Below are 23,703 nucleotides of genomic sequence, written 5' to 3' on the forward strand. Positions count from 1 at the left end.
TAACTCGTATCTTGTATCATATCACAGAGATGGCGAGAGGGGATAAAAAAAAAACCAGGAGAAATAAAATACATAAATGAAATGGAATGCGTGTACTTACGTTATTGTTCGAATACAATGAGATCGGTCCGTTCGTCGCTTCCCATTTATTCGCGATCTGATTGGTTTCGGCAGTCTTTTGTTGAATGGATTTACTATCGTCTAATAAAGTTAATTCGTAAAATTCTTGGATATCTGAAAACAAAGCCCAGAAAAAAAACCATAATCTCGTTAGTATCGTCGCAAAATCCATCCACTCGCACACATAGTAATCATATTCTACAGCGTAAAAAGTCTCAACCCCCGATCCCGAATCACCTGAAGCTCTAGGCGTAAAGCCGTGCACTTCGCAGTAATGAGCACCGGGTGGCTCATCGCGATCCTCTCCAGCTCCAGTTCGATTACGTTTGATCTTGAACTCCATGGTACGTCCATGAGCATCGATCAAGTTAGCGGCGCCATCGACTACGCCTGCTGCTGCTGGGGCAGCCCCCTTGGACGAGGCAGCGGCGGCCGAAGAAGCCGCCATGGCGGCATTTTTATTCCGGTGACAGAACAGGCACGTGTTACTTTGCAGCCTCAACTTTAATATCCACACCATACCGAACAATGCCATAAGCTATTCACGGCTGCACCGCCAGGCCGCCCTATTGGCCTGGTTTATCCGACGCCGATACGCATACCCACTCCCTCGCGACCCCAGCCACCCCCTCGCTAATCGCCGGCTGGCTTGGCTGATCGCTATCTGCGGCCTCGGCCCATCATGCCGGTCATTACGTCTCTATATGGGTGAAACTTTCCTCAAGACAGACGACTGCCACCTCTGCTACAGTGGTGGTCGCCTACTGCCTCTTCAAAACACATCGAAAAGCTAGGCGAACAGGGGGGGGGCACCAGACCGAGATATGTTAGTAATTAACGCGCCACTAACGCATTATCGAGGCGCCACCTTCATCATCATTGTCATCATCGTCTCTCGCAAACTTTTCCCAACACTATGTCGACGTCGCGATGCGGAAAAAAAACAACAGGAATCGATAAACAACACCAGTAAGAGTATCCGAAGAGTCGCCGGTTGCGGCTCTTTTTTTCGCTGGCTGATCTCACTCAGGCAACAATTTCTTATCTCGATTAAAGCTTTTATTTTTCATTTTTTCGCAGCCGATTCTTCGAGAGAAAAAAAGCACACCTCTGACAAAAGCTGACGTAAAAACTCGAGGCAAAAAAGCCACTAGTCACCGCAGCAGCAGCCACCGAGTATAACAAAGTGCCACACCACTTTCGCACGCAACACCGAAAAGTAAAAAAAAAAAAGGAGATGAAAGAATACGACGACGACGGTAAGTTCCGAACGCGAGATTACAAGAAAATAGAAGAGAAAAGCGCGTACTAAAATAATGCTTGTTCCTCCAAAGTTGCGTGCGAACTTGTTTCGTATACTATAAGGGGTTTCCGCTGTTGCTGGTGTTGCCGCCAGCGCTGCTCTGCCGCCCCCTGCCATCCCATTCGGCACTTCGTTATAGAGAAAATTTTACCATCTATCTGTCTCTCTTTCGCTCTGTGTGTGGCGCTCTCTTACTCTCGTTCGAAAGTTCAACTTCAACTGCTGCAGTTCGTTCGTTCGACTTGTACTATACCGTATTATTCTCTTAGAACACCCACCACCCAACCTCTCACGCTCCACGCTGTGGCAGCCTCGTTCGTGAACGAATCAGCTCAGCTCTCGTCGCGAAATTCGTTTATCGTGCGCTTGCCACCCGCTCCCCCTCCCCCCTAGCCACGTAACCCAAAACGACAGTACCCCCGCCCCTTCTTGAGCTTTTTCCAAAAGGCAAACTAGTACGTATACGTACATCGAAACCACGCTCTTTTTGGCCGCCACCAAACCCTCCCTCCCCTCTGACTACTCCGCTCCGTCGTGAAATTTTCATTCATGGAATTCGTCATACACTGTATGTAAATAGGCCATACACATTCATCTCTTTTTCTCGTTCTGTCCTTTTTGCTCGCGTTACCAGCGCAGCGCATTCTGGCATCTCTCACTCTCATGGTCGCGTTTTAGCAAACTCTCGACAGTTAATTAGAATATTTCAACGAACACCGAACACCCATACGTGTGTAACGAGGAGTCAGGAGTAGAGGTTCGCATCCTTTCACAAAAGTCGACAGAATAATGTGCCGCCGCAGTATTTCCTCTCTTCATATATACATGCATAATATGGTATACCTCCATATAACCTACGTGTAAGCTATGCTGTACCTCCTCTACAATACCTTTCGTACCAACAGTACCGACACACACATACGTACAAGTTTACCTACTCTTTTGCTTTACTTCTGCAGCCATGCCGCACGTTTTCTCACCGCAAACGAGCACCTTTCGGGCTTTTGATTTCGAATACACAACGAGAGAAGCGAGCAAAAGCATAACACGACGTACACAGTACACAAGGATACCCATGTTACACCAATATACACTTACTGAGTGTCTAACAAAATTTCAAAACTAAAAAGCACAACTTTGACAGGACCTCTAACCAGGGAACTTGTCGGTCACTCAGAAGTAAATTTTATTCTTTTTTTTTCAAACCAGGGGATAAGAGTCTCACAGGGTGGCTCTCCAAAAAAAAAACACGATAAAATAAAAACAAAAATATTTTTGGAAACTACATACTTTCAGCTTTTTTTGACATACAGTGAAAGCCGCCTAATGTTATCAGGTTATCACGTTTGTCCCAGCCCAATTTGATAACATTAAGCGGCTGATAACACAAACCAATTGAAAAAAAGTGAATTTTTTGGACAAAAATTTTTACAGTGTTTGTTTGGGCATAGTTTACAAACACATTCTACCTCTAAAAAGTGTGTTAACAGTCATTGAACTGAAATTTTGTAAAAATTGCCAGAAAAAGTGTTGAAAATTGGTTAAAACTTGAAATTAGAAAAAAGTATTGAAAATACGTCAGTTAGAAAAAACTTCTGAAATTTTAGAAAAATTAAGCAAAAACAACGTGAAAAAGTGTTAAAAACATTTTAAAATTATGTAAGAACACAAAAAATCCCATCAAAATCAGCTTAAAATGATATCATTATCCGATGCTTTGATGAGGGTTGTTATACCATACCACGGTATGTACTGCGGTAACCGGGTATACCAAAAAAATTGTGGTGCATGGGATTGGTACATGGGATCGGTATATGGTATTGGTATTGTTGAATAATTGTGGTATTGGGGATTGGTATATGGTATCGGTATAGATAAATAGCAGGGTTGGGTATCTACGCGTAGAATAACCTATTCTACATTTTGGTGTAGAATGCGTTAAATTTGATGTAGAATGTGTAAAATGCGTAGAATATGCGTAGAATGTGTAGAATGAGTAAAATACAATGTAAAATGCGTAGAATGCGACAAAATCACCAATCTGAGAGCTAAAAAAATTGTTTATTTATCAAAAATGCGCTTTGAAAAATGAAAGTGCAACTATTTTGTTCAGCAAATGAAATTGGAAATGTAAAATTGGAATTTCTTCTTTTTGATTATGTACTTAACCTAATTATAAAATAAATTATGGAAAAAATGAAAAAATAGAGTTTTTCAAAAAAAAACCTGTCTGCACATTCATTTTATACGCATATTCTACGCATTTTACATTTTTCCCAGGCTATTCTACATGTGCTATTCTATGTGTAGAATGTCCATGTGTATTCTACGGCACAACCCTGATAAATAGTAGTATTGGTATTGGTATTTAGCATTTGGTATCTATAATTTTGGTATTGGTATTTGGTACCCTCATATAGAACTTGGTACATGGTATTGGTACACTGGGAAGATGAACCATTTTTACTGGTATCTTCTGGTATTGGGAATACCGTACCAATAGCGCGGATAATCCCCGGTTTTTGGGTATCTGGTCCGTTAATAGTGAAGCAAATAATTTCTTTTTCTTCAAAAATCAGCGCGACTTGTGGTGGGGAGGGTTCCTCTAGGTGACGAAAATTCAATAAAAACATACTAATAGGGGCACATTTTGGTTTCAAACCAATTTTTTAAAAAAATTGTCACTCAAGCAGTCTCTAGTAATAGTTTTACCAGCATTTTTGTGAAATAATTAGTACAAAATCAACCTAAAAATCTTGTATTGTCTTTTATCCTCTCCCCAGTGAAATACAAGCTCCACCAGCACCATAAACCCTTAACAAATTCCATAATATAAATTTTTTTTTTTGAATATTACATTACAGATACTGGTACAGTACCAGTAAATTACGTGGTATTGGTATGCCTAAGGACTTCAAAGCAGCAAATTTTGTACCAATACTGAAGAAAAATAACTCGCAAAAATGCTCTGAATATAGAACCATCGCATTAATGAGCCATGCTCTAAAGCTACTACTATCCATCATAAATGCCAGAATTGAAAAGAAGATAGATGAAAATCTAAGCAAAACACAATATGGCTTTGTAGCAAAAAAAGGGACGAGAGACGCAATCGCCCTGCTGAAAGTGATCATCCAAAGAGCACTGAATGCAAACAGGGAAATTATTGCTTGCTTCGTCGACTATGAAAAAGCATTTGATCGTGTCAACCATGAGAGGATGCTGGAGATCCTGAAGAAATACAATATCAATGACAAAGACCTGCGGATAATCAAGAACTTGTACTGGGAGCAGAGCGCAAACATCAAGTTTGGAACTGAGTACTCGGGGAATAGATGTGGTATAAAGAGAGGTTTGAGACAAGGATGCCCCCTCTCACCTAAGCTGTTCAACGTGTACGTAGAAGAAATAATGAGAGAAGCGCGAATCAAACAAACTGGATTCAAGATCAACGGCAAGAGAATAAATGAAATAAGCTACGCAGACGACAAAGTGATCCTTGCTGAAACAGAAGCGCAGATGCAGAAAATGATCAACCAAATCAACAGTGCTGGATTAAAATATGGAATGAAGATAAATGCAGGCAAGACCAAGGTGATGAGATTTACAAAAGGAGACTTCAAAGAGGTCAAAATCAACATTGGAACTCAAGAAATTGAAAATGTAAATCAGTTCAGATACCTTGGAGCGCTGATAAACAATGATGGTAGAGATCATAAAGAAATTAAATCACGGATTGGAATGGAAAAAAGCGCCTTTAACAACCTAGCCAATGTGCTGGGAAATCGAACGATGAGTCTAGCTCTGAGAAAGAGAATTATGCGATGCTACTTATGGACCGTTCTGAAGTATTCCTGTGAAACATGGACCATGAGTGCAGAAAGCGAGAAGAAAATATCTGCTTTTGAGATGTGGTGCTATCGAAGGCTACTACTGATCTCATGGAAGGACTTCATCACCAACCAGGAAGTATTAGCAAGAATAGGAGAGGAGCGGAAAGTCGTAGTAGAAGATATAAAGAACAGAAAGCTAAAGTATCTAGCTCATAAAATACGAGAAAACGGTATTTTCATGCTAGCGGTACAGGGGAAAATTCAAGGAAGAACTACAAGAGGGAGGAAACGATCGGAGATGTATATAACAAACTCACCGGCCAACTCTCCCTGTAAGACCCTGAAAGAAACTATCAGATACGCTAGAAACCAGCTGATATAGATGGAAGTATACGCTATCTCCTGTAAAGGAGCGTGACTACGACGACGACGACGACGACGACGACGACGGTATGCAGCAGTTAATATCTGATACCGGTATTTGGTAATGGGTATCCCATATTGAGTTCTGGTATTGGGTACTTGGTATTCATGTTCCCTGCATTGGTATTGGTATTTCGTCGCCTTAGTTGCAAAACCTCGTATCTCCAACTCGTGAGATCACACCTTGTGTAAACCGTTCTTTTTGCACTGTAGCGCTCCCTATTGGACTTGAATGCTCAACTAAAAGATAGATAACAGAGGGGAACCACCCTCTCTTACCTAGCTTTTAGTTGAGCGTTCAAGTCCCATAGGGAGCGCTACAGTCCAAAAAGAACGGTTTACACAAGGTGTGATCTCAAGAGTTGGAGATACAAGGTTTTGCAACTAAGGCGACGATTTGGTATCTATGATTTTGGCATTGGTATTGGTACTTGGTATTTGGTACCCTCATTACAGAACTTGGTATGCGGTATTGGTAAACTGGGAAAAATCCAATTATTCCCAGTATATGGTATTGGTATACTGGGAAGACATATCAGTTTCCATTGGTAACTGCTGGTATTGGGAATACCACCCAAATACCGGGACAAATCCCCAGTATTTTGGTATCTGGTAATACCAGTATAACAACCCTGGCTTTGATCACAATAACCGATGAAATTTCTATGTAATAACATAGATATAAAAGATCAGGACCAAACAATTTTAATAAGATTAAACGATTGATAACATTAACATTGATAACACATCTTAGCACAAGTTTTAAGATACCTGCTTCTAAAAATTAGCATCTAACCAGGAAGTAAAGTGCACAATTTTTAATACCTATTGCTATTTACCTACTTATTTCCCTCTGTGTGGTGAGTAACTGTGAATAACACATCATCATCATCATCATCATCATCATCATCATCATTATTGAGTCGTATAACCACTCATGGTGGTATTGCGTAAAAATCAACCTGTACCTTTATGCCGAATTGGGTAATTGGGCTAACATCCTTTATGTTGGTGTTGCCTTATCTCGTTGATATCACCAGTAAATTATAATTACCCTACAAATCAGGTATAGGTAGTAATTCTGAGGTTCTTTCTAACTATTTTAGCACAAGTGCATCTGTCAGTCTTAGGAGGTGACCTGAGTACCTCCTTATCTTTCAACTTTGTGGCCCTTTCACCGACCAAAGACCACCACTTACACACATATCCCTACTTCTGGGTCAACTGTGGATGAATTTCAGTTGGAGTTTTACCATCAAATTTCAAAAATTAGGTGATACCACAAAGTATGCATGTATGTACTTCATTATGAACATAACTAAAATGGGAAACTTTATGATTAAATGTGCAAAAATACAACTTTCATAAATGCTAGAAATCTGGCATTAGTCTCAAATGAAATCCAAAGGACGCATATTTACCACCTCCAAAGCGCATTAATTTTGGGTTAAACCGAGGGCAGTGGTAAAATAGGGATAGGGAACCTTACTTTTTATATGTACACTACCAACTCTTGTAAAATAAGATTTTGATTTTTGCAAAATAGCACAAAATTTGCATGAATTGATGGTAAAAATTGAATGGCCAATCATTATCCTGCAAAAATAAATTTTTAGTTGTATATTTTTGGTTTGATTTTTTTTTTTTTTTTTAAAAAGCATAAAAAAATTTCAAAATGTGCAGGTGAGCAACTACAGGGTGTCTACTAAATCCAAAAAACAAAATTTCGTACCTTTTTCGTACTTTTATCATATTTTTTTCGTACACTATATTTTTAGCAGTTACCTATACTTCGTAGGTACATTGGAGAGAGGGGGGTGTATCATGTCATTTCGGCTACAAAAATCAAAATTTCAACGTTCTGAGCGGTGTGGTCTGGGTCCCATTTTGCTAATTGATATCATATTCAATAAGACTTACAAAAATGTTCATTTTCTGAATTTTTGGGGGCCCAAAAGTGATTTTTCTCCAATTTTAAAAGAAGAAAAAAATTGGGCCGAGCGAAGCAAGGGCGAAAGTTTTTGAAAATTTGATTTCAAAAGACTTGAAAACGAGACTTTGAAAAAAAAGAGGAAAGGCCCGAGCGAGGCGAGGGCAAAAACTTTGGAAAATTCGTATTTCGAGAGAACTATAAAAAAACAATGTTTTTTAATGCAAGGAGTTCGTTTTTTGCTTTATAAAATTTTAGATTGGAAAGATGTTTTAAGGACGTTAATTTTGATAAGAAAAAAGTCAGAGAACAGGTCCAAGTGAAGGCGAAAACTATTGAAAAATTGTATTTTGAGAAGTAGGTGTGCAAGAATTTCATTTTTTACTTTGAAACTTTAAAAATTGAATACTTTGTTGACGATTTTTTAAAAATAATTTCAATTTTGAAAAAGAAAAGAAAACAATCTCAAGCTAAGCGAGGACAAAAGCTTTAGAAAATTGTAATTCGAAAAGCAGAACAATATCAATTTTAATGTAAGAAATTCTGTTTTTCTTATCTCAATTTTTTCAATTTTATCAATGGTTTTTTGAAATTACAAGCGGAAAAAAAGCACCAAATTGGGCAAAAGCGTTTCTAAATTTGTAGTTTCAAGAAGCGAAACAGTAGTAATTTAAATGTGAAAAATCCAGTTTTTCCACCAATGACATTTTAAAAAGTTTGTTTAAAACTAGCTACTTTCCAAACACAACAAATAATTTAAGAAAATATGGAAAATAATAATTTAGCCCGAGCGAAGCGAGGGCAAAAGCTTTTGAAAAAAATAAAAATTTTGAGGATACATTATGGTAATTTTGTCAGCAAATTAACATTTAAATCTTTTCAAAATTTCGTACAAATTTCGTAAATTTCGTACATTTTGAGCAGTTTTTCGTACTTTTTTGGGTCATTTCCAAATTTCGTGCTTTTTTCGTAAATTCGTACTTTTTTCGTGCTGTAGACACCCTGAACTACGACTCAGGAAATCTTTCCAAGTCACATTTTAATCACTAATGTGCGTTTTGAGGGCCACTTTTCTCTAACAACTTCATCTACCCATTTTATCTCAAGATCCTTATGTAGTGCTTCATTGGTCTGAAACCAATGAAACCATCTTGCACCATAATTGTTCGGGGAGTTTTGTTTTGAACAGTTTGGATGATTTTATAATTTGATGCTTTAGCACATCACCATAAATGTATCCCCTATGTCGATACAGGTTTAATTATCGTTTGATAAATTATCCTTCTACTCTCAATCTTCATTTTTGAATAATGCACAAAAAAATTAATAATTTGACCCCCCCCCTCACCACCTGTTCTCAAACAACATCAACTTTCGTTTCATTTTTCAAAAATATCTGTCACTCAATATTAAACTTTTACGTTCACGTGTTCACGAATCGTGGATGAAAATGCACTGGAGGCTACAGAATGACACGAAACCAAAACGAACGAATTCGGGAGATCAAAAATAAGGTTCAAACCAAATTTAAGTTTTTTTGTCAACTCTTTCAGGGTGTCTAACAAAATTCCCAGGCAAAAAATCATGATTTTCATGACCTATTTTTCAGATTTTTACTATGTAAATGAAAATCCCCCTCCAAATAAAACAAAATTAAATACTCAACTTGAAACTGCGAGGAATTTTTTTTAATTTGTAGGCAAGTAGGTATTTCAATTTTTTCATTTTTCTGATTTTTTGAACAAATTTTTGATTTTTTGACTTTTCTTTCATTCAGTGGGCTAATGAAAAAATTCGTATCCATCATTCGAAAATATACATCCTCGTAAGTTCACGGACTCGCTTACAAAACAGAATTATCGCTGTATAAAAGTACCTAATAAGACATTGTAAAGTTGAGATGATATTGTTTCTAAAAGAACGTCTCATCTAACGCCTCTCATCTTCAGAACGATACGAGCCATCACCATCATCATCATCGTCGTTATTCAACGATACGTCGTCGTCTCGTCACAGAACACACGCACACATAGAAAAAACATATCAAATATCCATATCAATTTTAAACAACTCTTTTGATCTTTTCTATATAAATTTTAAGTTCGCGTATAATTTCGACATCCTTTCCACGCTGAGTTCAAGAATAATAAGAGGGATAGGATACTTTATACATCGAGACGAGAAGTTGGAAAATGAGTAGGTAGCTAGATACCTACCTATATTATAACGAGAACGAATACGTATAACGTCGTAACTGTATACGATATTACCCTACAAATTATACGTATGTACCCCTTTCACCCTCCCTTGTAACTTCGCTGACGCTATTTCTCGACATTTCTTTTTCTTTTAAGCAGTCTTTCTCTATTTTTTTCCACCAACACTCGTGTATGCTATATAACTCTTCGTCGACGTCGACGTCGCGTCTTCTTTCGCGCGGTATTTTTCATTTTTGTATAAAAAATATAATTTTCGAGTTTTCTTCTTCTTTTTACTTAAGTAAGAGAGAGAGAAAAAAAAGCATAACTGGAATAAAACGTTGAATCTTACGCGTGCGTTTGAACTGCGCGCCATGAAAATAAGAAAGACAACCTTAGAACACGAGCAAGGAGAAGAGTAACGAATTAAAAAAATCGAAATACGTATTTCGTCGTTGTTTATTACACTGAAGGGCACAAAGCACGAGAAAAAAAAATTGGAACGTGTACGTAATGCTTAGAAGTGGAACGTACTTTTTCTCCCTCCCTCCCTCCTTATCATCCTCTCGCTCGTACATTTACAACACTTACGTAGAGCAAAATTCTTGTACCGAGGTGGAGACTGCGACTACCCTTTCTTTACGTATAGTTAACTTTCGTTACGAATTTTGAAAGTGGAATCGAGCTAAGGAGGGGCACCTGGCACCTACCACATACCGAAGTGAAAAAAGAACCAGTATAACAATAGCAGTAAAAGATTCGAAAGAATTTGACCTTTTTACAAGACGAACGAGGGAATGCAGGAAAAAATTGTGCAGAACAGATCGAGTTGAAAAGAAAGTGAATACTTTTGGAGAATTTCGAGAATATTTCCATGAGAAAAATAGCGAAGAAAATATGTTTCGAGAAAACACCCACTTCTCTATTATTCCTCTTATTTCCCACGCTTCTTCTTTCGACGAAGAAAGAAAAAAAAAATGCTTGAAGTCACAGACCTTCTTTTCGACCTTAAAAATCGAAAATTTTCTAATCTCGTAAAATTTTCGTTTCAAGATTTGCTCTTTAGAATAAATCAATGTACCTACCAAAGGACTATTTCCACCATTAGCAAAAAAAAAATCGTCAAAAATTGAAAAATTAAAAGTAGAAACATTTGAGACTCAGGGTGAGTTGGGAGGGAGGGGAAGAGTTTGAAAAGTGCCAAAATTTGAAAAACGAGTAGGTTGTTGCCTCGACTGACCTATTCAATTCGAAAAAAATTATGCAACAAGGTGTCTCAAAAATGTTGAAAAAATTTGGGGCAATTTAGATTGGTGTAGACAGTTGAAAGGAAGAGGGGAAGTTGAGGTACCTACTATGAATTTTGATTTAATTTAATTTTTGATGAAAAACAGACATGGCTGCAGAGTCTTCTATGAGAGGAAAGTTTTAAATCAAGGATATGATTTTAGCTTGAAGATGATAATTATGGCATTTTTAAAATGATTGTAAATCATCAAAAATTGATCAAATTTAGTAAAATTGCATAAAATGTAATTATAGAAACATGTTCAAACTGTAATTAAACGCTAAAAAAAGTAATAAAATCGATAGAAGTCAACAAAAACTGAAGAGATTTTCGACAAGTTTGACAAAACATACCTATAGCAGAAAATGGTATTACGAAACATCGTTGAAAACTCAATTAAACTCAAATAAAACATTAAAAACACCATAAGATAAATAACTAAAAATCGAAAAGAATCTGGTAACATTTTGCAAAAATTGCATTAAAAAGAGCTAAAAACCAAATGAAATGGGGAAAAACACAAAAAAGGATTAAAATATTGAACTAAATTGAACAAACTTTGGTTTAATTCAGCAAAATGCAAATTAATATAAAATGATGAAATTTCAGCAAAGTTTAACATAATTTAGATTTTAAAATGCTGGAAAAATCAGAAAATGATTCTACGCAAAAAAAGCATCAAAGTTGATGAAAACGACCAAAAACTGGTTAAAATCTTCGTAAAAAGCAAAAAAGTTATCAATAATTGCATAAAGTATCCTTTAAACCTTTTCTAAACACACGTAAAACCATCAAAAACACGACAAAATCACTAATTTCAACAAAAGAAGGAGGGTCATTTTGGCCATTTTCGTGCCCCTCGCTACTTCGAGACTTGGATGGCCTTTTCTTATAGGGGATGGTCTCTATTATTAATATCAGGTGATATTTTCCCAGGGGAACCCATAGGGGGGCTGTGGGGTGGCCCCAAAGTTGAAAATTTCAAAAATTTTTAGAACCACTGCTCAAAAATGTAAAAAATTAAAAGTAGCCAATATATGTTGCTTCAAGGGTAAGCAATGCGGCACGTAACGCTTTTTTCATTTTTGACCTTTTTGGGGGTTGTGGTGGGGGTATTTCTATTTTTGAAAATTTTGGAACCCCCTTTTTTGACCCCCTTCCCGTCGAGCCACCCTAATGCCCTTTTCATGGTTTATTGCTACTAGTAGTAAGTTCAATTGATATCATTTGCAACCCCCTCATCAACTTGGCTCATATCGAAAAATTCAATTTTTGACTTTTTTTTGAGGTCCATATTTTGGGAAACCATGAAAAGCTATCGAGGTACGGTTTGCGGCAAATATGTTACATTTTACTTCTTAATCGACTGGCATGCTTGAATTTTTATTTCAAGTCAATTTTTGACCTCATTGTTGCAGATTACTTTTGAGGGTGGCGAACTTTGAGAACCCCTGAAAAAAGTTCTAAAGTGAATTTTTTCAAACTTTGAGCTGAAATGGTCTTAAATACATGTGTTTAACGAATATAATATGCGAATGCGATATTTTAATACAATTTAGTCATTTTGGCTAATTTTATCAAAAAAAGTAGTGAGTAAAAAAAAAATGAACAAACAGTCAAATTTCCATAGAATATTGTTGAAATCTTTTCTAAACACAAATACCTAGTAAAAATATTGTTAAAAAACTACAAACAATTATCAAAAATTGAGAAAAAATTAAAAACATCGTTAAAATCTCAAAAAAAATTAAAAATCCAAAATAAAGAGTTGAAAATTAATCCTAATGTTTCTCAATTTTTTTTCAAAAATCTGACATCTTAATATCAAGAGAATTCATCGCAATTTTTCAAGTTTTTAAAGGCCTTCTCTTATCAATCCAACTTCAAATGTCAAGAAATTATGAATTTTTTCCAAGTTTTTGAAGATCTGACAATACCTCAAGAATTTATCGAATTTCGCCAACAATTTGTTTTACAAGTAAGTACATACAAATTTTTAAAAATCGAAAAAATTCAAACCTAGGTATACTCAAATAGAATTTTTTTCCAAATTTCTTGAAACAGTTCTCATCGATTTTTTCGTAAATTTTGAAGTTATTTTAAATAATAAAAATATGACAGAATATTCAAATCTTGAAAAATTTTTCCAACGTGAATGTTTGAAAAAATGAAATCGACAATCTGAAATTTCGCCCAACGCTGTATTTTGGCCACTTTTCCAAATTTCTTTTGGATCAATTTACAAAATGGACAACTTGAGGGGGGAAATTTCAGTAATATGCTCTAGTAGGTATAGTGAAACACTAGGCAATTTTCCCACTTTATTTCGCAACTAATTCTTTTACACGTGTCACTTTTATCAACTTGAACATCAACATGGTACTTTATATCAACTCGACTATAGCCCGAAGAAAAATCCATTTGTTATTTCTATCGACACTTTTCCTTCCCCTTCACCCCCGTTCTCCTGGTAAGAAAACTTGGCGGCGTGAATTATCGAAACAACGATATCCATCACTAAAGTATACCTAGACCTACGTGTAGGTAAGATGGCTAACACAGTACACAGCACACTACACGTAGACAAATTGTATACACTGTAACCCTTTTCAGCGGTCAGCAACAAAACCCCTTATCATCGAGTGATCTATGTACTTTAACAACGCTCTGGACAAGCTGCCATTGCCATCGGCGACAATACGTTTATAGTGGCGGTAGTAAAATCATAGGCCTTTTAACTGATCGGTTTCTTTGGAAACCATTCGCATAAACAAACCTTTTTGGAGAATACGAACAAATGGCTTGGTTTTCTACAAACAATTGTACACGATGTTCATTGATACAGGCGTCAAAGTTTCCATCCCTTTGTGCATATTTAGAGTACGTCGACCAGCAAAGCAAGACGACAAAACCCCGTACAAGAAGACGACCTATCGATATAATTGAAAATCGTGTCTTGGTTTTTATCAATGAAGAAACACTTGAATGGCGAACGGTCTAGACTCGGTTCGAATAAATTCCTTCTTGTATTTTTTATCATCTCGCCTTTCTTAACCTTCGAGCAAAGAAAACACGTCGAGCTCGTGTGAGAAAATCTCGTCGTGGTATATTTTCATCCCTTATTTTTTTCCCCCTACCTTATCAGAATACATGAGGGGTTTTTTTATATCCATCATTCGTAGATATTGCGCGTTTTTTTGCACACGTTGGCTGCTTATTACTACACAACGTCGAGTTGGCATTGAAAAATGTTGACCTCCATTTTATAGAGGGCGGAATCGAGAACAGAAATATGTACCTTGTATACATCCCACGATAAAGGGTTAGGAGAAAATCGACGAATGGGGGAGCTGCACTCGATCGTAGCCCAAAATTGACTCCTTTCGAGAAATTTTGGACGGTTAGAGAGAGAGAGAGAGAAAAAAAACCAAACGAGAAAAAGAACGAGTTACGCCACACAGTTTACCTACCTCCCATCTTTACTAGGGGGTTGAAAGGGGGCCCGGGTATCACACGCATGTTACATCGACAACGGGTACATTGGCAACGAAACGAGCCCCCTCATCGACGCAATCTCCATAGCAACCATTAAGCGCGCCAGTCTTACGTTAGCACAGTGCAGATGAATTTAACGTAAACCATAAGCCTGGACGTTGCAAATCGCTGCTCTGTCTCTCTCTCTATCTCTATCTCTCCTCTCGACACGTATAGCAATTCACTATATTGCCTGTTGGGCACCTTGTCCGTGTCCCCAACTTGGAGAAAATTTTATTACACGTGAAAAGCCGACAAACTCGAATGGGCTACGCGCGTTTGGATTTATATTTCAATTATAATTAAGATTCCTCTCCGCTTCCCATCGCATCCTGCTCTGTTCTCGCTGCGGGAAAACTTGGCTTCCACAATACATATCTTTTTTATCGACCCGAAAATGCAAATTATTACCCATTAAGTTGATTACACAGGCGAAGAAAAATTACGCCGGAATGACTCCTTAGAAAAAACACCAACCCGAGAAGAAAACTACCCGGTATTTTTTATTTTCCTCACTTTCACTTCCCTTTTCTCAACCGAATCGAAAAATTGCCACCGCCGCGACCCTCCCTAGCCCACGGTCCTTTCACTCCGAGACATTGTAATGTGAGAAAATGTACTATAAATTAAATCTAAAAAAAAAAAAAAAAAGCGCGAGCGAGAAAAAGAAAAAGAAAGCGGTAAGAAGAAAGACAGAAAACGCCCAACTTATCTTGGTGAAATTTTCCTCTTTATTGTCTTCAACGTGCCCTTCGTTTTTTTACTTTTTTTTTCAATGCCAGTAGTCGGGGCAACGACGACGATAATTTTTACCGGCGAAAAATTTACACCCCTTTTTCATCGTCGTCTTCGTAGCCGTCTTCATCGTGTGTCACAAACATTAATTTGTTCGTCGATTCACCCCCCCCCCTCGCCCCCACCCTATCATCAACTTGCGCAGCGAAGCCAATCCGCTTATTTGTGCAAACTTTTAATGCTTCATTTTTTTTCATTTTTTTTCGGTTTCTTTCCTTTTCCAGCAGTAACCAAAACGAATATTTTCTCATAGCCATCGAGAGGATTCATTTTCTTTACGCCTTTCTCGTTCGTAGAAAAAAAGTGGAAATTTTTAAACCTGATTTTATCCGATAAACTTGTCGTTGCGATAAAATTTCATTTTTGTAAGAAAGCCCTTTGATATGACTCGCCTGAGGGAGCTATGGAGTGGGGGTGAGGGAAGCTGAAATTTTAAAGACAAATTTACGTGGTAGAGAGTATTTTTCATTCTTCATTTCACCAATTCCACCTCACCTCACTCTCTTATCGGACACCATCACAACTGCAATAATTAACAGGGTGCCTACCAAAATTTGATATTCAAAAATCGCGACTTTACGCGACATTTTTTCAGACCCCCCTCCACTGTTTCAACGAGAAAAAAAACTGAGTTTCCAAGAAAGTTCAATTTTTTTTTGGGGGGGGGGGGAATTTTTGACCAACATTCAAAGTGACAAAAAAATGTATGAAATACATAATTCTGTACTAAAACAATATTATGAAGAAAACTTGAAAACAACATTTTTAAATCAGAACGATTTTTAGCACCTTATTTTTAACGATTTTTGGTAAAAATCACTTTTTTGCGACTTTTGCGACCTATTTTCAAAATCGCGTCTTTCGCGACTTATCATTAAAATTGCAAATTTTATTACAACTTTTGCAGTCCATTTTAAAAATTGAGACTTTTTTGCAACTTCTGAGACCCATTTTCAAAATTGCGACCATTTTCTCGACTTTTGCGACCATTTTCTCGACTTTTGCGACCCATTTTCAAAACCGAGACTTTTTCTCGACTTCGGCGACCCATTTTCAAAATTTAGACCTTTTCCTCGACTTTTGCGACCCATCTTCAAAATTGAGACTTTTTTGAAACTTTTGCGACCCATTTTCAATATTGTGACTTTTTCTGACTTTTGCGACCCATTTCCAAGATTGCGACTTTTTTCAACGTTTGCGACCCATTTCTAAAATTGTGACTTTTTTTGACTTTCGCGACCCATTTTCAAAATTGCAACTTTTTCTCAACTTTTGGGACCTATTTTAGAAATTGCAACTTTTTCTCAACTTTTGAGACCCATTTTCAAAATTGAGACTTTTTTACAACTTTTGCGACCCATTTTCAATATTGTGACTTTTTTCGACTTTCGCGACCTATGTTTGCGACTGTTTTCGACATTCGCGACCCATTTCTAAAATTGTGACTTTTTTTGACTTTCGCGACCCATTTTCAAAATTGCAGCTTTTTCTCAACTTTTGAGACCCATTTTCAAAATTGAGACTTTTTTGCAACCTTTGCGACCTTTTTTCGAAATTGAGATTTTTTTGCAACTTTTGCAACCCATTTTCAAAATCAAGACCTTTCAGGAGTTGAAACTGTTAAAAAATTGATTTTTGGTTTTTGGTTTCAGTTCAGTTTTCACCTTTTGATAATTGGTTTTTGGTTTACAGTTTTTTGCTACTTTTATTTGGTTTTGGGTTTTTGGTTTCAGTTTTCAGGTTTTTTCTTCTGCCAATTATTGCATTATGCCGCCTAATTTTAAGTAGTATTAGTATTATTAAATATTGTATTCATATTTTCTACTAGTCAATTAATGCATAAAATGTCAAAACATTACACATATTTTGACATTTTTGATAATTTAAATTAAGTAAAAATTTTTAGGGTTCCCCCTAGCCACGCCTCGGGAAACCCTATTAAAATCACCAAGGATAATTTTCCAGTGCGTCATGTTATTTAGAAAGGTATCTTAGGTGTTGCGTATTATGCTACAACATAAGACACCTTTGTGCTTGCCAAGTCACTTTCCGATTCTTCAGTTTCTTTAATCTACAACAACGCACTCTGGAGTTGTACTATGTGAATCAACTTTTCATTTTTCGCATTGGTGGAAGTCAGCTTAAGTCACAAGGCATCACGGATTCAATAATTGTATTGGTCGAAGTTTTTTTTTGTTTGTTTTTTTCAATTTATGGAACATTATTTTACCTGTACACAGGGAACCTGTTGCCAGGTCACCTGTGACCTAGCTTGTTTATATTTGGTTTTTTCTTCATTTTTGGTTTTGGGGTTTTTAACTTTTTAACAGTTTCAACCCCTGACGAGACCTTTTTTTCGATTTTCAACCCATTTTCAATATTTATTATGACTTTTTTCAACTTTTGCGACCTATTTTCAAAATTGCAACTTTTTCTCCACTTTTGCAACCCATCTTCAAAATTCAGACTTTTTTGAAACTTTTGCAATCCTTTTTCAAAATTGAGACTTTTTTGCAACTTTTGCGACCCATTTTTAAAATTGAGACTTTTTTGCAACTGTTGTGCCCTATTTTCAAAATTGCGATACTTTACTCGACTTTTGCGATCAATTTCCAAAATCGAGACTTTTTTGCAACTTTTGCTACCCATTTTCAAAATTTGAATTCATTTGCAACTTTTGCGACCCATTTTCAATATTGTGACTTTTTTCGACTTTCACGACCCATTTTCAAAATTGCAGCTTTTTCTCAACTTTTGCGACCCATTTTCAAAATTGAGACTTTTCTGCAACTGTTGCAACCCATTTTCAAAAAAAGACTTTTTTTCGACTTTTGCGACCCATTTTCAAAATCGAGATCTGTTTTGCAACTTTTGCATCCCATTTTCAATATTGCGACACTTTTCTCGACTTTTGCAATCAATTTTCGAAATCGAGACTTTTATTCAACTTTTGCTACCCATTTTCAATTTTTGCGACCTATTTTCAATATTGTGACTTTTTTCAACTTTCTCGACCCATTTCCAAAATTGTGACCTATTTTCAGAGTTGCAGCTTTTTCTGCAACTTTTGCAACCCATTTTCAAAATTGAGACTTTTTTGCAACTTTTGCGTCCTATTTTCAAAATTGCGACATTTTTTTCGACTTTTGCGATCAATTTTTGAAATCAAGACTTTTTTGCAACTTTTGAGACCCATTTTCAGAATTTAGATTTTTTGCAACTTCACGACCTATTTTCAAAATTGCAACTTTTTCTCAACTTTGGCCACACATTTTCAAAATTGCGTCTTTTTCTCGACTTTTGTAACTCATTTTCAAAATCGAGACTTTTTTTGCGACTTTCGCGATCTATTTTCAATGTAGCGACATTTTCAAAATTGAGATTTTTTCACGACTTTTGCAACATGGCGGACACCCTGTTACTTACAACTCATTTTGTTTTTGCCTCTTAGAGATGCCATATTCATCTCCTCATAAGAACGTGAATTCCCCCCCCCCAAAATGGAACAAATGAACGAACGAACGAACGAACAAGTAATTATATTAACAATTACTCCACCAACAATTGAGGCATAACTGTGTAGAATTTTCGAACATTGTGGAATAGAATTTCAAAATGATAAGAGTCCTATATAATGAGGGCAGAGATAAAGAAGAGCTACTATACTGTCATCGTATTAATTGGACTATATACGAAGGTATTCATTTTTCAGTGTATATACGGGTTCTCTCAAGAGGCTTCCATTAAAACTGGGCGAGAGAGTTTTTTATTTTCATTTTCATCTTACATAATTCAGGTCGAAGGCAACCTATCCAGTTGGTTGTAGATGGACAAGAAGACACGAAATAAAGAAAACAAAATGAAAAAAAAAGGACACCATTGCGAACAATCTTAAGTGGCAGTCCGCTATTGAACATTTAAAACGACTCGCAACAGCGAATAATTACCCTTATTCGGGAAAATTTCCAAGTACAAATACATGAGAGGTCCCTAGCTGACATTTACAAAGGTGAAAATTTAAAACGGAGTAACGCGTGATACGGTCGTAAGACACTTTGCGTGACGGCTGACGCGTCATAAAACCACTTGATGGATTACGGTACGGTTTCAGTAGGGCTTTAGGTTTCTAGGTTGGAAACCACAGCACACAGTCGAGGGTCATACTGCGAGGGAATTTTTTACTCTTCGTCGTGCACCATGTGCTCACTGCTCCTGCTCGTGGTGGATGAGAATGCCAGCCTGCTACCCCCTTCATCAACAAGAGCTGTGAAAAAAATTACTCTCCATTATGTGCGTCGTTATACAATTCACCCTAACGTATATAAATATTCACGCCAAGGTAAATTCTCACCCTCAACGTGTGAGGTGTAATTCGACGGAAGGAGAACGATTTAAGCGTGTAAAAGGTGGCACGTGTGCGCGACGCTGAGTCGAATTAAAAGGGGAATTTAAAAGTCACAAATGTGTCTGGATGGTGTACTTGATTTGTGTGTTGATTACGTTTTTTAAATGAATACCTCTAGCTCTGTTCGGACGATTCTGTTCAGTTACAGGAAAAAATTAATGTTGTTGGAAAATGAAGAACTTGGAGACGGAGGAGGATGTCAAATTTTTCAAAAAATTCCTTGTGAGGTTTCGAAGTAATGTTTTCAAACCTCTGAATCGCCTTTTTGCAATATTTTTATCAAAATTGACGTAAGAGTTATTTTCATCAATTTTTCGAAGTTCATGAATAATTTTTCATCATTTTGCAATTTTACGTTAATAATGTTTTTTCTTCCACAATTTTTTTCATTTTGGTGTATAATTTATTAGCTTTTGCTTGTTGATTTTCAATTCCCATCTTTTCTCCGAGCTTATATTTTAATTCTGTTCGTTTGAAGTGATTTTTTTTGTCATTTTCAAAAGCTCGACTTATTCGTCGCACAAGCACAGAAAATTCTAACCGAATATTGAAAAAGATTCCAAAAAAAGATAAACCTTTGGTCTTCTCTTCACTCTCTTCCCGGTTCATTTACTTATCTATTTTTTCAAAGCTTTTTTAAAAGCTTTCGATTTCGCTAAATCGAATTCTCACTCGAAGAAGTAATTTCTCTTACTTCTACGTCGATTCGTTTCAAAACACGGTTTATTTTTACAACAAAACTAAATACAATTTTTACAAAAAAGGATTTAGCAAATTTCCAGCGAGTTTTTTTTTTCAGGGTAAATGACGCGACAGAGAACCCCCCCCCCTCCCCCTTAAGGTGAACCGAGTAGGCAGGTACATACAGCGAGGCATAGAAATGGAAAACGAAGGGGAGAAAGTGAGAAAGAAAGACGGTATTACTCGAGATGAAAATTCGATTCGTTCGAGCGAAAAATACACCTTGTTAAACATTTCCACCTCAGCATCGCCTCATGCTCGTTCTTCATTTATCCCCAGCGAGATTTTTCCGAACTATTAAAACATCCGCTGTGCCGAGAAATTGCGTCCATGTGCTTTAACTTGAGACAGCTTTGGCGAAGAATTCTCCCTCTCTGCACATACTATAACTTTCATACGCTTATATTATGTACATTAAAGGCACCTGTAAATGACGTAATGAAACGGAAATTTCATCGCTCGTTTGTACCTATTCTCGATATAGTTATTGCTGCGTTAGGTAGACGTATACCTACCTATTCTACATGCTATGTGTACGCGAGAGGTGAAAAACCTCAATCTTCCTCCCTCGTCGTCTGCTACCCTTACAGTATCGTTCATTAGTGCACGTGTGCTTTACCGTAGCGAGCTTTTAGTTTCATTTCAAAAACCAGTAAATGCGCGCCTTTGTGCATAGTTAATTTCCAAACGATTGCGTAAAATTAAATGAAATTTTTTTCCTCAACACGTATTCCGAATTCACAACTAAAGAGATGATTCGAAGCGGCAGCCAACTTAATGAGATTTCATTATGATTAAAATTCAAAAATTTGTAAAAAAAAATATTCTGAAAGAATTAGGTAAGTCAAAAACTGAAAATTTGAAAAAATATCGATTCGGGGTTTTCACTTTGAGTAAAGTTTTTTGATAGTTGGAACTTTATTTTTCGAACTTTGCTCTCGTTATTCGTGGACACTTTTGTTGTCAAGACGTATAAGAAAATAGGTCGCGAATAACAAAGTTTGTGCCAAACAAAATGCTTAATGCAATACTGAACTTATGGTTCCTACTTTTACATTTATGTATAATCGAAAAAGTTAACCAATCTTATATTGGGTACTAGGTTACATAACTTTAAAGTAGATTAACAGCTTTGAAATGTTTTCACCTACTTGCTGAAATTGGAACTACAATGTTGTTATTCAATACTTACACGTGTAATTCTTTTTTCGTTATGAGGAGGTGGAGGAGAAGGGAAGGAGACGATGTTATAAATGGACATGAATAAAAATGTGCACTAGACTGCTGCTAGTATCCATATACTTTATTTGTTATTCGAGATGTCCGCCCCTGGTTTGAATGGGATGTGATTTTTAAAAAGAACGTGGTCTGAAACCATCTTGACAAAATTTCAGCTATCCAAATTGATTTTTAAATTGGCGAATTTTTAAAAATTCAAAATTGTCTATTTTTGGTGAATCATTCATTTTTTTTTTTTTTTTTTTAGAAAAATGTATACAAATTCTGTACAGATTATGAAAATTAGTCCTGAAAGTAATATCAACAACCTTTTCATAGGGTGCCATTTATCAGCACGACGAGAAAAAGGGATTTTGCACGACAGATGTGAACGCCTGAAAACCAGGTATTGAACGACAGCAAGTGTTGTCATCCATTGCACGACAGAAAAATTAAAAGTGCACACCGACGTATGCCCGACGAATTAAATAAAATACACAGACTAATTTGCTAAAGAAACGACAAAATTGAGATCAAAACGACAAATTATAAAATTTAATGAAAGTTGGCGATACTCGCAATATAATTAAAATAAAGACAAATTACTCGCGGGTTAAAATTAGGAAATTTAAAAATATTGTGAAATGTAATGTTCTATTAAGTAGGTAAATTAAACGAGAAGTGCCTTTTTAGCTTTGCTCGGCCTCCCTATCTTCCTCTTCTGCCCAAGAGGCACATTTTTCGCTTCAATCGTCACTGTCACTTTCTCAAGTTTTACTTCCATTCCTAATGTGTGCTTCCATATCACATTTTTAGTGAAAAATGGGCAAGTAAACTTTGATTTGCAATTGTCATCGTACACAGAAATGGTCCACACATTGAACATTTCCTTTTTTAGTTCATCAAATGATTTCCATGCCTCATACCTATTTTCGCTTATACCTAGCAACTGCGGAGTTCGAAATAGGTTTCTTCGCTGATGAGGAAGCCACAAAGAAAATTTGACAGTCTGAAGCAGTGGAATCCTTAATAACATGGGCATTTTTGACGTACCATTGGTACGATTTAGTCCACATTGGAAGCGATATGGCCGTCTCATGGAAAAAGAAAGAGATACTCGTAAATTGAAAGGAACATTCGTCGGGCATTCCCTTTTTCGTGACGTGAATTTTTCATATGTGTTGACCAAGGTCTGTCGTTCAATGTTGTCGTTCTAACAACCAAAACAGTCGTTAAGTCGCATGTCGTTCAAAAACCATTATGTTGTCGTGGGGTTGTCCTGTCGTGCAATTCATTTATTCTGTCGTTCAATTAAAGTTTTCCCCTTTTCATATGTATTTTTGAATGATTATCACATTTTTCAGAAAAGGTTTTGTGTGCTTCCAAGATACATATCTCATTCAAAATTGATTTTTTAAAAAATGAAATGAAAATTTTTTTGAAAACATGAAAAAAGTAGGTAGAAGCAATCTGATGAAATTTTCAAATTGATGAAATCCTAAAATGTTGTACAAAAGTTGAATCATGTACCCTATCAGCGATCTGAGGGCATATTGATGATTCTAAATTTAACCCCTCGACTACATATACAACTTACTACATCGATATGTCCCCCTACAAAACACCATTTGGGCATAAATTCGCGGAAACGTTTTCCTGACACCTTAAAATCAGCAATTTTCATACTTTCAACGAATTTGTGCCGACGTAAGCGACCACCGAAAAAAAAAAATGAACTCCACAGGGAGATTCAGCATTTCAAACTCTACAAATTGAGTGCTAAGGCTAAATTTTAAACATCGATTTTGGAGCTTTAAACCTGAAAAACGTGAATTTTTAGCTAAAATGGCCCCACTTTGAGGCCACGTGGCTCAGCCCCATGGTGCCGCGGGGGGCTAAAATTTTTTTGGGTGGT

General features: G+C 36.6%; 1 protein-coding gene across 4 annotated transcripts in view; it reads right to left on the reverse strand.

The window, feature by feature from the left end:
- Nucleotides 1-23,703, reverse strand: part of dlg1 (discs large 1) — a 91,367-nt gene that overhangs the window by 41,016 nt on the left and 26,648 nt on the right. For 2 of the 4 annotated variants that reach the window (XM_065348925.1, XM_065348926.1), the window contains exon 3: nt 101-234. In XM_065348925.1, the coding sequence (XP_065204997.1) occupies nt 101-234 (134 nt within the window). Of the gene's footprint in view, nt 1-100; nt 235-357; nt 1,385-23,703 lie in introns of those variants that run through there. The other 2 variants (XM_065348923.1, XM_065348924.1) reach the window with 2 other exon arrangements.

This window comes from Planococcus citri, chromosome 2 (assembly GCF_950023065.1).
Source record: "Planococcus citri chromosome 2, ihPlaCitr1.1, whole genome shotgun sequence".
In the NCBI taxonomy this organism is placed as follows: Eukaryota; Metazoa; Arthropoda; class Insecta; order Hemiptera; family Pseudococcidae; genus Planococcus; species Planococcus citri.